The 15578-nt window shown below is 39.2% G+C and overlaps 1 protein-coding gene across 1 annotated transcript; it reads left to right on the top strand.

The window, feature by feature from the left end:
• The first annotated feature begins 9872 nt into the window (after nt 1-9872).
• LOC108673900 lies at nt 9873-14141 on the top strand. Its single transcript, XM_018161787.1, has 3 exons — nt 9873-9997; nt 10204-12239; nt 13354-14141. The coding sequence occupies exons 2-3, from the start codon at nt 10204-10206 to the stop codon at nt 13499-13501; spliced, it is 2184 nt and encodes a 727-aa protein (XP_018017276.1). The 5' UTR covers nt 9873-9997; the 3' UTR covers nt 13502-14141.
• Nucleotides 14142-15578: the final 1437 nt, after the last annotated feature.

Genomic DNA, 15578 nt, shown 5'->3' on the forward strand with positions numbered 1-15578 from the left:
AAAACCTCGTATCGCTACTTAAATATGTAGCGGGCGCTACCGCTACCGCTACATTGCCATAAATGTAGCGCCGCTACCGCTACATGTAGCGCGCTACTGCCCACTTCGGCTTCAGGTTAATTGCGCCAGTGGTTATTTGTGCATAGGTACCACTCATGTACAGTCGACCTCAACGATTGAGTTAATAAGAAAGCTCTCAAATTTTGGGACTTTACCGCTGCATTCAGTCAGTGATAGTTTTATCTTTTATCTGCGATCCTTTGGACCGACAAATATGGGAAAATAGAGAGCTTGTCGGAAATTCTGCAATCAGAAATAGTTCCAGTGTCATCATGCATGAAAAGATTGGAATACGATTGACTGATATTTGCTCAATTGTCCGAAATTTAATAACTATCTCTTAGAATTCAATAAATAACTGTACCGGTTCATTTCACGCACAAAACCATCTCTTCATATATGCAAGAGAAAACTGCTACTGCTGTTCAAAATTATATGCTACCAGGAATAAAAGTTAAAAAATATAACTCATTACTCACTGCAGTGAGTGACAGAGAGCGTATTTTCTCGTCAACGAAAACTTGAGGTCACGGACAGACAGACAGACAGACGGACGCACGGACATGGCGAGCACAATAGTGCATTTTTCCATAAATGAGAAAATGCGCTAAAAAAATCGAATTATGTCAAATTGAGTCATGTAAATTTCAGAGTAACGCAGGATAAGTTCGTTGACACAGATTTATCCCGAAATGAAGTTCGCTCCGCCCTCCGGTCGAGCGGGCTGAGGCCGCCACATTGGCAGAAGAACCTCGCACAACTGGTCGCTGACGGCCGCTTTTGCAGCCAGCGCATTAGGGTACAAATTTTCACACAATTTAAGTCAAATAAATTATTTCATCCGGTGAAACTGAAATGTAAATTTTACACGCACCCCATTTCACCAAATTAAAGCCCATGACGTTGGTTCAAAATGAATTTTAAAAATAAACAACGCGAATTTTTCAATCATATCCAATAGAAATTTTCAGTTCAGAATTTATAAAGATACAACCAAGTTTCAAATACTTTTTTCTGGTGGAAAACTCGCAATTCAAAAATGGTGACCTAAAATTATTCAAGCATAAAATATTGCTTTAAATTGCGATTCTTTATCCTAACACAGAAATGTTAAATGCAATCCATAAAATTTTCAATTCAATATTAGAACTGAATTTTTCGCCGTATAATGATTACATTATGTTCAACCTGAAATTCTAGTCACTAAATATACTGATACGAAATGTAGAAAGTTTCGACATTAATAAGAAAGTTGAACAAACTTGCAAGGAAATATGTTGCTCGCAGAGCAATTGACTTGACACGTGTGTTTGAGCACAGACAAATTCTCATTTTTTAACGTCAGAAACAGGATTCGAGGCAAGATGGAGAAGATAGCCTCGGTTTGCAAGTGGGTCAGCAATGCGGTCTCCACGTGCTGGCAACCGCACGTGAAACCTGACTGGGCAGCAGTAGTTGTGGAACAGGTTGAAGCAAACCAGTTTTAATGGGACATTATTTTTAACAGGGCTGCATCGACTAGAAATCCGACAATCATCGTGACATCTGTCTTCATTACAATAGGTGACTACATTGACCTGCAAGCGGTTAGTGAACGAGTTCCTATATGAACTTTAATCGCATAAAATACTTTGACACGTTCGCCAGTTATTTGAAATTAAAATATTAATCCCGATACTTGCATGTTTACATAGCGAATGGGGGTGAGTTGGTGGTAAGTGACTGAGAGAGTGATACGTATCTGCGTAAACGTATCTTCGAACCACGTATTCTCAAGAAAATTTAATGTTGGAAACTGAAAATAAATCGCTAGTTTACTTTTTCTTGCAATTACTTCATCAGATTTCTTCATCAATTTACTGAGTACAAACGCCTTCTTAATCTCTCTTAATATAAGGTATAGTAATAACACATTCTAAACTTCAGGTTTACCATTGAAATAAAAATTTCATTCCAGTATCGAGAGAAGCGTCCTAGATATAAAACGCCTGGATCCGGAAATGATGATGACTTGAAGTTCAGCCAAAACTGGCTTGACTTGCATCAAGAGGCCTTAGCTCCATCTCACCCATACCACTAGAAATCTAAGCACATTCATGACCTGGCTGCGTGAGAAATTCTTCTTCGAAACAACGAACTATTAAGTCATATTGCTTTTTTTACAAAAAGTAAATATCTAGTCCTTAATTAACATAATGTAATTTTATTAAGTCAGTAACGAATAACTTGGTTTTTGGTCAAATATTTGTAAAATATTTTGGCGAATCATGAAATTTATCGTTATTATCACTTTATCGTTATTTACATGAGACATGGATGAAAATACAGTTCCTTCTGAAGTTTGTGTTTTTTTCATGGTTTTCAATGTATGTGTTACAAGCACACCCACTTGCAACGTGTTGAATCGTTATTGTTTGTATCACTGCATTTTTTTGTGAATTTCATAAGCTTGGAAATCTACGGTAATCCTTTGTAATAATTCCATTAAAAGCTTAATGAGCGAGAGCCACATCCGACACCAACACTCACACCGGAACACGCGCGCAGTTTCAGCAGACTTTTCCGTTCATTGAATTATCACGCTGTGGTATAAAAAAATCCATCATGAGAAAAATCATTTCCCTCAGTCAGTCAAGGGAACAGATGCCCGTGACTCAGCTGGCAGAGATGAATGGCCAAATTAGGAAGATAGAACTTTCATGAGTTGTATTTGGTTTTTACAGTGAGACTTTCCAATTTGCGGTAGATTTGAAAATTTATTGTAGGTTCTTCCTCCAAAATTTCGACCTGTTTTTAATGATTTGCAAGCGGTGACATTCCATTATTTGAATACTAATTTTTCCTCCCATTTTTATGTCCAAATCAAAATACAGTCGCGTTTTTCCGTAATCTAACTCGGTCAAATTACAGAAAGTATTGCAAATGGAATTTTCAAATGAAATTAAATGTATGGAAATAGAAAACAGAATATTTTCAACAATAACAAAAAGCGGTCCTTTGTCAGCACATTACAACCTGTCCTTTGTTACAGCACAATGCTACTAGTGCTATGAAATCTTCAGAAAGCACACCGGAAATTCAGTGGAATGCACTCGAAGTTTCAGAAGCATTTTCGTTTGCTATTTTAACTTATTTTGGAGCATTAAGTACCTGTAAAACATCCTGCAATTTAAATACAAGTGTTGTAATCCGGCAAAATAAGTAGAGCGTCGATGACGCAGTCCTGCTTATAAGTTTATATTCGAGGTCCTGAGGTAGCAACTCGAGACACTCTGATCGGAAACCCATCCAGAATCAAGCGTATATAGCATCGCAGAAGCAGCAGTCAATTGCTTACGGCAATCGCATACAATGATAATGATAATCGCTATGATAATGCACTTCAACTGTATTGCCGTTAAAATCTGTGCGAAAGTATACAAAATATAACTCAGTTCTCACTGCAGTGAGTGACAGAGAGCGCATTTCCTCGTCGACGAAAACGTGAAGTCACGGACGGGCAGACAGATGGACAGACGGACGGATATGACAAGCACAATAGTGCATTTTTTCCATAAATGAGAAAATGCGCTAAAAAGAATAGTTTAGTCCTGTATAAGGAACATGGGTCCCCGAATATATTCTGGTGGAAGTTGGAAATGTTAAATGAGAGTAGATAATGATTGAGCACTATTATTATTAATGCGTTGTCATCATGTCTAATTTAGGCAAAGGAGCCTTATTAACTGTTAACATAAGAAACTGATATCATATTTCTATCTAAAATCTGAATCTTTCGACTTTTCATATTAGATTCATAAAAGCGTTCTTAATAACATGCAATAACCGCAAATTCCGTATCCATTAACTACATAGTAATCCAGAGCTTTTATAGCGCCCGAAGCAACTCTAACTAGAAACTGATCTCCGTCGGGAGCCTCCCGTTCGCTGTCGTTGAATGATTTCTCTATTCTTCTGATAAAGTTTCCTCCCTAAATGATGAAGGTAAATTATAAAAATGAAACAAACTATGCAGTTCACGTACGCAGGCATATTTATGAAACCAATACAGGATGGCGAACTCGGCACGTAGTCAAAGGTAGCGACTCCGGTGTGTCTGTTTTGAACGCTTCGTCTTGCCCGTGGGATATCACGAGACAACTTAGTTAACCTGTCTATTATCCGCAGAAATTAATTAATGCAATCAAAGACTCAATATTATTTTTATTACCTGAAAAAAGTGTGTAGCCACTAAATTAAAAATAAATATTCTTAATTTAAATCTTTAAAACAGTTGTAGAGATTTGGTCCTGATAGTATGATCGAACTCGAGAAGCATTCATATATAATTTGACGTCACTCTTATTCAATCGTTAACATAATGGCTTGAATATATGTTTTTAAATCCAGGCCTTGATGGAACAAAAACTAAAATAACTAATTGGCGGAAACAAAAAAAATAGAATTTTAGATATTACAATCAAAAACGCTATTATTCATTTAGACAAGTAATAACTTGTTCTTGAGCCGCCCAGCCAAAGGCGACTAAATACTGTGCAATATGGCGAAATGAAAACGTATTTGGATAATTGTCGCATTCTTTCTTACGTGCGGTGCGATCCAAATGATTCGATAAAACACCGCCTTGTACCATCTATAATCATTAGTTCATTAAAAACACGTAACCATCTGTATAGATAATTCATTCGTCTATGACAGTGGTTCGCAAACTTTTTTCAGGCTGGCGTCCCCTTTTACTCCCCAGTGAATCTCTAGCGCCCCCCCCCCCATATTAAAACAAATGCGTCTTTCTCGATATTCAGTACGCTGCAGTTTTAAAAGAGAAAGGTTAAACACAAATGTGTATTTCGCAAATAGAGCCCCAGTTATTAAACCAATATATTTTTTTCCAGTTTTAACTGTTTCAGCACTAAAAATTCCCGACGGCTCTGACAAATTTACGGCCGGACTCGTGGCTGGTCTCGCAGCCGGTCCCACGGCCAATCTAAAATTCAGTGACCAAGGAATATCCCCAAACTAATGAACGCAACTCAATAAGAATTGGAACACGTATTCATTAGGACTTAACGATGATGTTCAGCTCGTGAAAACATCTTTAAATGTTACCTTCATTTGGGACATATATGGCGATATGGGCCGAAACTCGCAGTGATCAAAGAATTTCTTCCAAACAACTGAACAGATTAGAACGAAATTTTGAATATAAATTCCTAACTATCAAACGGTTATTTTTAGCTCATGAGAATTTATTAGATTCGGAGTTGTGTTCTGCACGTGTATACAAATCGTCAAACAAACGTATGAACTTCTGACTTTGACTTCGCGGACTGCAGGCCCCCAACTGCCCCTTTCTTCCTCAGCTCCTCCCCCCAGATCTTTGCACCGCCCCCAGTGGGGGCGATATCGCCCACTTTGGGAACGACTGGTCTATGCGGTCTGAGCATTAATTGAGGTCAATTCAAATATTTTATCGGTCGCTTTAAAATTTTGGAGAGTTCAAATAGTTTCAGGTGACTATCAATAACGTTTTCTGATTAGACGGAAAGTGGAACACAAAAAACATTGTATTTGATGGGGTACCTTAACATTTTATTCGATCATATTTTGTTGCAACGATGCAATTCAACCGTTTTGAAATCAGCGTCATCCCGTGCAAATGCTTTGGCTCGCAATGAAATTGCACGTTAGGTATAAGTTTTACCGCTTACGTCAGTTATCTATTCAAAATAAAATAAATAATTAATACAATCCCGTAAAATAAAATCCGTCTAATATAGAAAGAGAAATATTTTGAAGGAATCCGTTTCGCAAAAATTTCATTCGTATGCAACCTTATTTCTCTAACTAGCTTCCACCTTTTCGTGATATTTGCTTGCAAATTTTTTTATCTTAGTTTAATGCCGGCAGTATAACTTGATTATGATCTCGTTCTTATGGTGCTTGTTCTTTTCAACCTTGAAGTACGTTGAGCTGAACATAGGTTTTACCAGAAATGTTGATGACATTCGAGCACATTGCAGTTAATATTGATACTAGTTAACGCAGGAGTGGGAAAAGAATGACTATTCTACTTTGAGACTGATCAATGTCAGACAATTCATTTCAAACCTCCTGCATCCGAGACTCAATTTTGCTCAGCGCCATTCAAGATGTTAAAGCGGATCTCGCTGCAAAACTATATTCATGTTCAAACTAGCGACATGTAGCAAGCCCATTTCGCACATTAGCTGCCTAACCTCATTAGTATTACTGACTGTAAGGCCTTAAGTCTACGTGGTAACTTGCATTCTTGTGCAACTCAAATCGTATGTTCAACATTAACTAAATTCCACTTCGCAATACATCACGTCAAGCCTCGTAATAGCTGCCCCTGTAACATCATCGCTACAACACGTGCAACTCCACGTACTTTTCTTTACGCCGCGTGCATCTCCACGTGCTCCTCGTTAAACCACGTGCATTTTCACGTGCTTCTCTATATGCCATATGTACCTCTACGTGCTTTTCACTAACACACGTGCCACGACACGAGATTCTCGTCCTTGCAACTTGCTTGCTCTCGACGCGCTGCTCATCCCACGCGCTGCTCATCCCACGTGCCACTGCACGTGCTACTTTTCATCCCACGTGCCACTCCACGTGCTACTTATCATCCCATGTGCCACGCCACGCGCTACTTTTCATCCCACGTGCCACGCCACGTGCTACTTTTCATCCCATGTGCCACGCCACGTGCTACTTTTCATCCCATGTGCCACGCCACGTGCTACTTTTCATCCCAGGTGCTACGCCACGCGCTACTTTTCATCCCACGTACTTCTCAACCCACGAGCCATGCCACGTGCTACTTTTCATCCCACATGCCACGCCACGTGCTACTTCTCATCCCGCCACGCCACGTGCTCCATCCATACCACACGCGCCACGTGTTCCTACCGGCCTAGCCACCTCTGGAGACGCGTTCGTCGCCTCGTCACTTCACGTGTTCCAGTTTTCCCAGTTCCTCCCGTGTCCGCCATCTTCACGCAAGTCTCTTGGGCTTGAATCTGCTTGGCATCAGATTTAACTGTTCATTTTATCCGACATTTTTACCTTGCATATTCTATTATTTAAATATGTCTCATTCAAATCCTAAATTACAATGCTAAGGTTGTGAGCTTCTTTTACTAAGTTTTATATGGATCACTTCATCATTTAAATCTCTGGCCGTAAATACGAGTCGATTCTCTGAAATATAGGAACAAAAACTTAATGTGGACGGTTAAATTTACCCCCACAGGGTTACTCCCAAATAACATCCCTACTCCATGCTAGGCTATTATGTAATTTTTAAGTATACGTGTATAGATTTCTATGTGTAGCTTCAGATTGAATTCAATGCCTGATCTTGGATTAAAGTCTTCAATCGTTGAAGTCTTCTTCAATCTTCAATCTTCACTGTCTTCGAACAGTTTTCCTTCGATTCCGCTGTATCTTTTATACCCAAAGAGTAGGCAGGGAATGGCTCCTCGTTAACTTGCAATTAACAGACGAAACGTGTTATTCACGAAGCCTGCAGATCTCCATAATCACGTTCGCCTAGCTACCGTTAAAAATATTCAAACTAAATCCGTACTAATTGATGGAAGACCTATTTCAACCCACATTTAGTGAAAAAAGTCCATTTAACTTCACTCCTGTAGTTCATAGAACGGAACGGAAGTTTCCCTTTTCCGCTTCCTCATGATTCTACTGGTATGAATATTCTATTTTTATTGCCGGGTAATATCACGACACACTATGTGTGTTCGACGCACCCCCGAACAACCCATGTAGACTGCCAGAGATAGACTTCAAACCCTATAGAAGAACATTTGAAAACAATATAATAGATATGGTAACAACTATACTTAACCTGATTTTGGACTAGAATAATTTTTTAATTTTTGGACTAGAATAATTTAAATATTTTTCTACCAACGTATTCTAGCGCTTCAACAAAGTGATGAATTACTTTTTCCAAACTTGTTACCGGCCGAAACCCTTTTTTGCACAATATCCATAAATTATTGTAAACAAAATTACTGCGATTAAAGAAAAGTTCGTTTATTAAAAGAAGTTGAAACAGTGGCAATTTCATATGTTCATTTTTGTTATAATACTAAAATGTTTTGAATAACATTTTATGCTACCGTCAACTAGCGTAAGATTTGCCAAAGTTTAAAGCTTTTTATAGTTTTATCACTTCAATATTTTATGACTTTGATTGTTATAATGTGTCTTCATGTGTAAAAAACTTTTAATTGTTAAATTAAAACCCTTTAGAGACGACTCAATCACTTTTTAATATTATCATGATTTGTTTCTGGTACATGGAACAGGTTTCTCTCAGACACTACTTTTGGAGGATTTCTCTATTGACAAACGGCGACTGGTCGTAGGTCAGGCCAACTTGTTTTTGAGGGCTAGCGCAAAAACTTAAGCCTCTTTTCTATGCATTCAACCGAAGGTCCTTCTTCAATAGGCTAAAAACATTTTGTTCATTATTACGACCACAAAGTCTTTGTCCATTATCACAAAGTCTTCAGGTTTCAGCTCAACTTGAATTTCTTCAATGTAATGATCTTGCTTGCCGAGGTTCAAATAAAATTAGATTTAAGAGACATTTATATTAATTAAAGCTGACAGAATTGCGCAAACATAAGGATACCAGATTAAAGTTAATTAAAGCACAGCAGCGGCACAGTGTAGGTAACGTATTGTTCTACGGTGACTTCCATCAAAGAACAAAGTCTAATTTACATTCAATTAGACAAATTACTTCACACCGACATCAAAATAAAATAAAGCATTATATCAACAAACAAAATATTGATAGAACCCTAGGAAACACGAGATAGCAAATATGGTATCAGCAGATACAGTAGAATGTAAATTCGACAATAGAACATTATCCGAACCTGTGCAGTTGCTGAATTACACACACAAATCCTTGCACGTAACCCAAGCTCGCATCTAATTCGCTCAGTCCTACGGGATTGTCAATCTGCTCTCTTACTTCTAAATTCAACGCCGGCTGGCTACTCTGATTTTTTTATTCATTTAGTGATCTTGGAAATCCAAAATATTCTGCCAAGATCGCTCACTCGTCTCGATAATAGGTTTTTTTCGTTATTAACGATAAGATATTTCCTACATTCATCATAAGGCGTGTCAAGGTATGCCTGCTTTTTCTTATAATATTTCTTCTAGATCAGAAAATGTTTTGCTTTTCCCCATCAGACTTTTGCCCCTTCAGAAGTTTTGCCCAATATTTTTGTTTGAATCCTTACTGATATATATCCCACATCAACTAGTGAATGAGTACAATTCGAGCTCAGCGCTGACTACCAGACTGACCTCAAGAGTTTTCCCGGTTCAGTTTAATCGTACGAAATACTTCTTTAGTATTGTTCACATAGAACAATATTCATGATAGGTGAAGAAAAGAATATTAAATTCACGTTTTTGTAGACTAAGCTTCAATTTCTCCATCCATGGCATAAAATATGACCCAGTGATTGGATGGCATCACTCTATTGATATTACCCAATCCAGTTCCCAATGCTACTTTGTAACGGTTAATGTTTTTTTGTTGCGCTCATCCTCTAACCACTTTCGAGCCGAAGTGTTCCACTTCTTCCTTATCAGCCTCGAAACTTCAGCATGTCTGCACAAAAAGCTGATGTGAGACACGCAATTTCAGGTTGGTTATACGCACGATGCTGCCAGCAAGCGTGGTGCTACACGGATTGAGTACAGTTGCTGTGGCGGTCAATCGAGCGCCGCAGTTCCTCAGCAGTGCAGTGAGTGCCGGGCGTGCTGCTGCTCCAGCCGTCTGAGTTGCAGACGACGCGTCATGTGAACAACCGCTGCCATCAACTGGCTTTTGATTCTACAGACGCAATTCAATTCAAAAGTACGCATTTCAATTGAATTTCTACTCTTTTGTTTTTCGCTTTAATTATTCAGTTCCTGAAAGCATTATTTAAATTGAAACAATATTGTGCTCATCTTATGAGAGATTCATAACAAACAGGAATTTTGTTTGCGTTACAATTGATTTCATTTAGTTTCAAAGAGTTTTGATCATAATACATAACTATAATTCGTCTTTCTTTGCAGATGATGCCATCAATGAAAGTTTCCACCGTGTGCGCTGCACTGCTCATCTTAATGTCTACCGCTAACGAAGGACTTCACGAAGATGATGCCTTACTTGTTATCACGAGCCATGCCTCAAATAATCCTCGAGCGTTTAAAATACTTCAAGCACCGTTTCCTATCAGACTGGAAAATAACTCTAAAACCGAATCAAACTTTAAAAGTAACGACGCAGGAGTGGAAAATCATTTCAAACCTGCAGGCCACGTATCAGACAGTAGCTATGTAAGAAGAAACAGGATACGTTCCTCAAAAATGACAACAAAATCAGATTACTTTTTCGACGATCTTAACAAAACAATGGTTGAATTAGTAGCGACGTCAGATATTCATCCTCTGCACTCTCTGGTGCTTAAGCTCAGTCACATGCTTCACCAGGTGGGTGTTCTGGGTGAGTGTTCACTGACGACCTTCCCCCGCCTCCAGGACATGATTCTTCGAGTCATTGACTACGCTTTTCTCGGACCGTCGAAGACTGGAAATAAAGGCGATGATTATGTCCTTGGTGAGCACCCTATAAGGAATATACTTCGGTTGTTTGCTGAAAAGCGCAAATATAATAAATGCCCTGCAGTGACTAATACGCTGCACTCCCAGAAGACAAGAATTGATGAATTTCTCTATGGGCTGGATCCCGCTATTAAAAAGTACCTCTGGCAATCTGTTTCCAAGTCACCTATACAGGTAATTCCGAAGCCAATCGAAGATTTAGATGGATACGCCACGGAATTTTTCAGATACCTCTGTGTTCATGGGCTCGGAAGTATCAGTGACAAATTTGAATTTTGCAGTGAAAATTCGCTTAGTTCTTCAAACCTTTCAACGGAGACAAATGAAATTCTCATGAGAAGCCAACGTGTGAAAAGGCTAGCGCAACCAGACGATTACGTTCTAGATAAAATATTTCGTCGCGCGGGATACGCTCAAGACCATTACTACGAGAAAGAAGCAGAAGAAGATATCGTCATAGTGCTCGACGAAGAGGAGGAAAAAGATGACAAGACATTCTTGTTTTTTCCCAAGATATTCGTTACGGTTGGCACTTACATTCTCCTGGTCCTGCTCAGCCTCAAAGCTTTTGTATTTTCTCACGCAGGAGAAAAAGGCGATATAGGTGAACCAGGAATGGATGGAGCTAAAGGAGATAAAGGCTTGAAAGGATTAAAAGGGTTCAAAGGAAAAATAGGATATCCTGGACAGAAAGGAGACAAAGGAGACCCCGGGGCAGATGGTGCAACGGGAGAAAAGGGGGACAAAGGAGAAACTGGAGAAAAAGGACACCCAGGTGAAAAAGGACATCCTGGAGAGAAAGGTGACACGGGGGAAAAGGGAGACAAGGGACAGAAAGGACAGAAGGGGCAGCGGGGCTCACCAGGACACAGAGGGCCTCGAGGACCAAGAGGGCGTCCAGCATTTCACAGTAGCAGTCATCACAGGAAGAAGCGACTACTGGATACGATCGGACTCTCTGGCGATCAGACATTGTTCGATAAAATTGATAGTGGAAGCAGCAGTAATAGTTCAATTACTGAACTATCTTCCGGTATCCTAGGTCCAGGATTAATAAAGTCTCATGGAACTTTCAGCGTCATCCCGGTTACGTTGCTACCAATTGACCAAGAGAATCAACCTTCACCAACGACGAGTAACAATCATTCGGAAATCGATACTCAGTTACGATTTCCAGTCGGGCCGGACGGTAAACATGCAGTAAGATTACTGATGGAAAATTCTAGCAATGAAATTGATTCGACTCCGTCTTCGAACGAAGAAGCAAGTTTTGCTCGCATCCGCCGAGAAGTTCCAGAGCTCCTGCAACAGATGGAACGGGCAGCACAAGAACGCTTGCCCTACGTTCGGTATCGGGACCACGAGTTTGTCATCGCAGCCATGAACGAACTTTGGCGACAGCACCTGGATCCCGAGGGGTGCGTACCGTGTAGTCTCTTCGAGTATCTCATCGACCAGCCAAGCATGGACATCGATTCCTATATAATGTAAGTTGTTACTAATTATAAAACACGTTAAACATCGTGAGATAACGTATCACGACAGATGCACCATAAATAACCGCATTTGTATCTACATTTGACTGGCGTTTGCTTATAGACAAAATCTAATTTTTTGCATGGGCTGATAACATTCTTATTCTGATGCTACAAAAATATTCTGTCCTGCTGATTATAATTCTTAAATAAGTCAATGATTTGAACGATCAAATTTAAATCAGTCAACAACGATCTTGATTACGCACGTATAGATCATAACTCAGGAAATCATTTATTCAAAAAAAATATTTTTCATGAAAATATACGGTATAACTGATTTACTGCAACACCTAATGCGTGTAATAAGATATTGCCCTTCTGTAATTATAATTATTGATTATTATGTTAAATATTTTACTTGACATGTTTCTCATTCGAATCTCCCTTTTTCCCGTAACACCTCCATGGTACAGCAGCGCCTAACACTCATGTCCTCTTTCCCAGCACCTGGTGCTGGGCGGTTACTCACGTGTTACTCCTATCCCCACACCCTCTGGTAATCATTTGTTCCCTCACTTGTTACTCACGTGTTACTTTTCTCCCCCCCCCCTGCGCCTGCTACTCACTTGTTCCCCCACTTGTTACTCATGTGTTACTCTTCTCCCCCTCAGCGCTTGCTACTCACTTGTTACTCACGTGTTACACTTCTCTTTCCCCAGCGCCTGCTACTCACTTGTTACTCACGTGTTACAATTATTCTCTTTCCTCAGCGCCTGCTACTCACTTGTTACTCTTCTCCCCAGCGCCTGGTAATCATTTGTTCCCTCACTTGTTACTCACGTGTTACTCTTCTCCCTCAGCGCCTGGTAATCATTTGTTCCCCCACTTGTTACTCACGTGTTACTCTTCTCCCACTGCTACTCACCTGTTCCCTCACTAGTTACTCACTTGTTACTCTTCTCCCCCCAGCGCCTGCTACTCACTTGTTCCCTCACTTGTTACTCACTTGTTACTCTGCTCCCCCCCAGCGCCTGCTACTCACATGTTACTCATGTGTTACTCTTCTCCCCCCCAGCGCCTGCTACTCACTTGTTACTCACGTGTTACAATTCTCTTTCCCCAGCGCTGGGTTCGCCCACGTGCTCGGGGACTCGGGTTCTCTGCAGCTCCTGGACGACGTGAGGCGCGGCCGGCAGCGCGGCGTCAAGATGCGCTGCAAACGAAAGCAAAACTCCTGCTCGCTTGCTTATATCTCGGACATACCGCGGTGATTACCGCAGCCGAAATACTCTTCAATATCAAATGTGTGTGAATTGCTTGTAATCAATGTTGCTTCAAGGACGCCTATATTGAACAGTCTTAGATGTATGAAAGCGTATTCGAAAGGAGGTATTCAGATGTTGTACTTTCATTTAAATGGATTAACAAATAGCAGGCGTTTTCAGCCGACATGTTCTGTTGTGTTTCGTCAATATTTTACAATTTCCTGATTGACCAGTGTTGCATTATCACACCCCAAGGATCAAATAGTTCAAAACAGTAACAGAGCCACTTTTTATATCTTTATATGCACGGGTCTGAATTTAATCAAACTATCTGGTGAATCAAAGAAGTGACTAATTAATAAGACATTTTAAGCTAAACAAACTCACTGACGGTCCCTTCAACTGATAACACTTCACGGTTACTTACTATTTTTGTGGTCAAATTTTGTTGAATTTTTCCGTATGCAGCCAATATCATGACGAAAAACATGATGAATTATTTTATCCATTGATAAGTATTTGATAGTACGATAGTTTATCAAATAGTAGATAGTAGATTTTTGATGGTAGATTTGATAGTCAATCTATTTGTTTAGACGAAGTTTAAAAGTTGGATTACTTTTTTGGCAAATCATACCTTATTCTTTAAAAACATAGTCATGTAATTAATAAAGGTTTAAACTTTGAGCTAATTTTCATTACGTATCATATAAAGTTATTTCATTTTAGGCATCGATTCGTTTGTTCCTTCCCATTGAAGTTGGGCTTGTGACGAGCTTGTACAAGCCTGTAGCATCCTATGTATAGTCACAAGTGTCTTCGCCGCGTGTTTGAGACATATCCATAACCCATGTCCGAAAATCCTCACTTCGAATGCATATTTGAAGTTTAACTGTAACCCGAGATCATCAGGCTAAGGGTTGCGATCATGCAAGAGCTCACACTCCTCCTAACTGCTCGAAAAAAGATATTTGGTTCAATGATGACTAGACAAATTGAGGCCACAAGAATAAACGGAAACAAAGGAGAATTTGCGTACTCGGCGACCTGCTGGTAATAACAGTTGAATAATAACGGCAAAATTCGAATTTTATTAATTTCAGCTGAGATCCCGTATGAATGTCTCAAGCAATATATACTAGTCAATGTGTTTATTGAAAAAAGTTTACAAATAAATTAAATACCACTAAGTTAAAAATTAATGTTTTTGATTGTGATTAATCAAAAACAAAAACCTTAATTACGTGCTCCTAATATTGAAGATAGAAATAAAAATTAACTATGTCATGTTACACTGAACTGACCGCAATAGCCTTTTTACTTTTCAGGTGAAGATAGTCATCTTAGTCTTACGATTTTAATCATTATCAGAATCTAATTTTTACGACAATAATTCTGCCATCAGTGACGATTTGGAAAGACATCAATATATGTCACGCAACAACTGCGCATATGTTAATTTGCGAGGCTGCATGATGTCACAAATGCCGCAATTTTGGCAGGAACAGAAGTTTTCGGAAGTTTTTAATAGTCTGAGATGCATCACAGATATCGACAGGCTCCTCTACAGAATGACCGTACGTCAACGATTCCATCGAACATTATTATCCAGGTTTCATTATCATAATGACAGTGATAGACCAACCAGGTTTTGCACATTCTAATGGGCAGCGATAGAACAATCATGTTCTATTAGATCATTAGAAGGGATAGGTAATCTACATATGTCTTAAAGGTACTGATATATCATCCCTGTTTACCTTATACCTTTAGGGCTGGCATTGATATTTCATGTCACATTATCTCATAGGCAGGTATTTTTCCTCCAGGTTGAATTGTAACGTGGGCGATGATGAATCAACTATATTATATTGTCTTATCATCAGTGGCATTCAGAGAATATTCCGTGGAAGCGTCATGGGGAAAATTTCATAAAACTTATAAAAAAACGAAAAATCAGTGCTTATTTATCTCTTCGAATTTACTACAAATATATTTGGAGAGTACTAAAATGAGAGCTCATAATTTTTATAATGTTGATAAATACGATTCTAAATCGCCTAACTCCTTTGATAATGAACTA

This window comes from Hyalella azteca, unplaced genomic scaffold, assembly GCF_000764305.2.
Source record: "Hyalella azteca isolate HAZT.00-mixed unplaced genomic scaffold, Hazt_2.0.2 contig6029, whole genome shotgun sequence".
Classification (NCBI taxonomy): Eukaryota; Metazoa; Arthropoda; class Malacostraca; order Amphipoda; family Hyalellidae; genus Hyalella; species Hyalella azteca.

Coding starts and splice junctions, on each gene's coding strand:
- LOC108673900 (XM_018161787.1), top strand. CDS start 10,204: ATGATGCCATCAATGAAAGTTTCCACCGTGTGCGCTGCACTGCTCATC. Junction 12,240..13,353: donor GACATCGATTCCTATATAAT/GTAAGTTGTTAC, acceptor CTCTTTCCCCAG/CGCTGGGTTCGCCCACGTGC.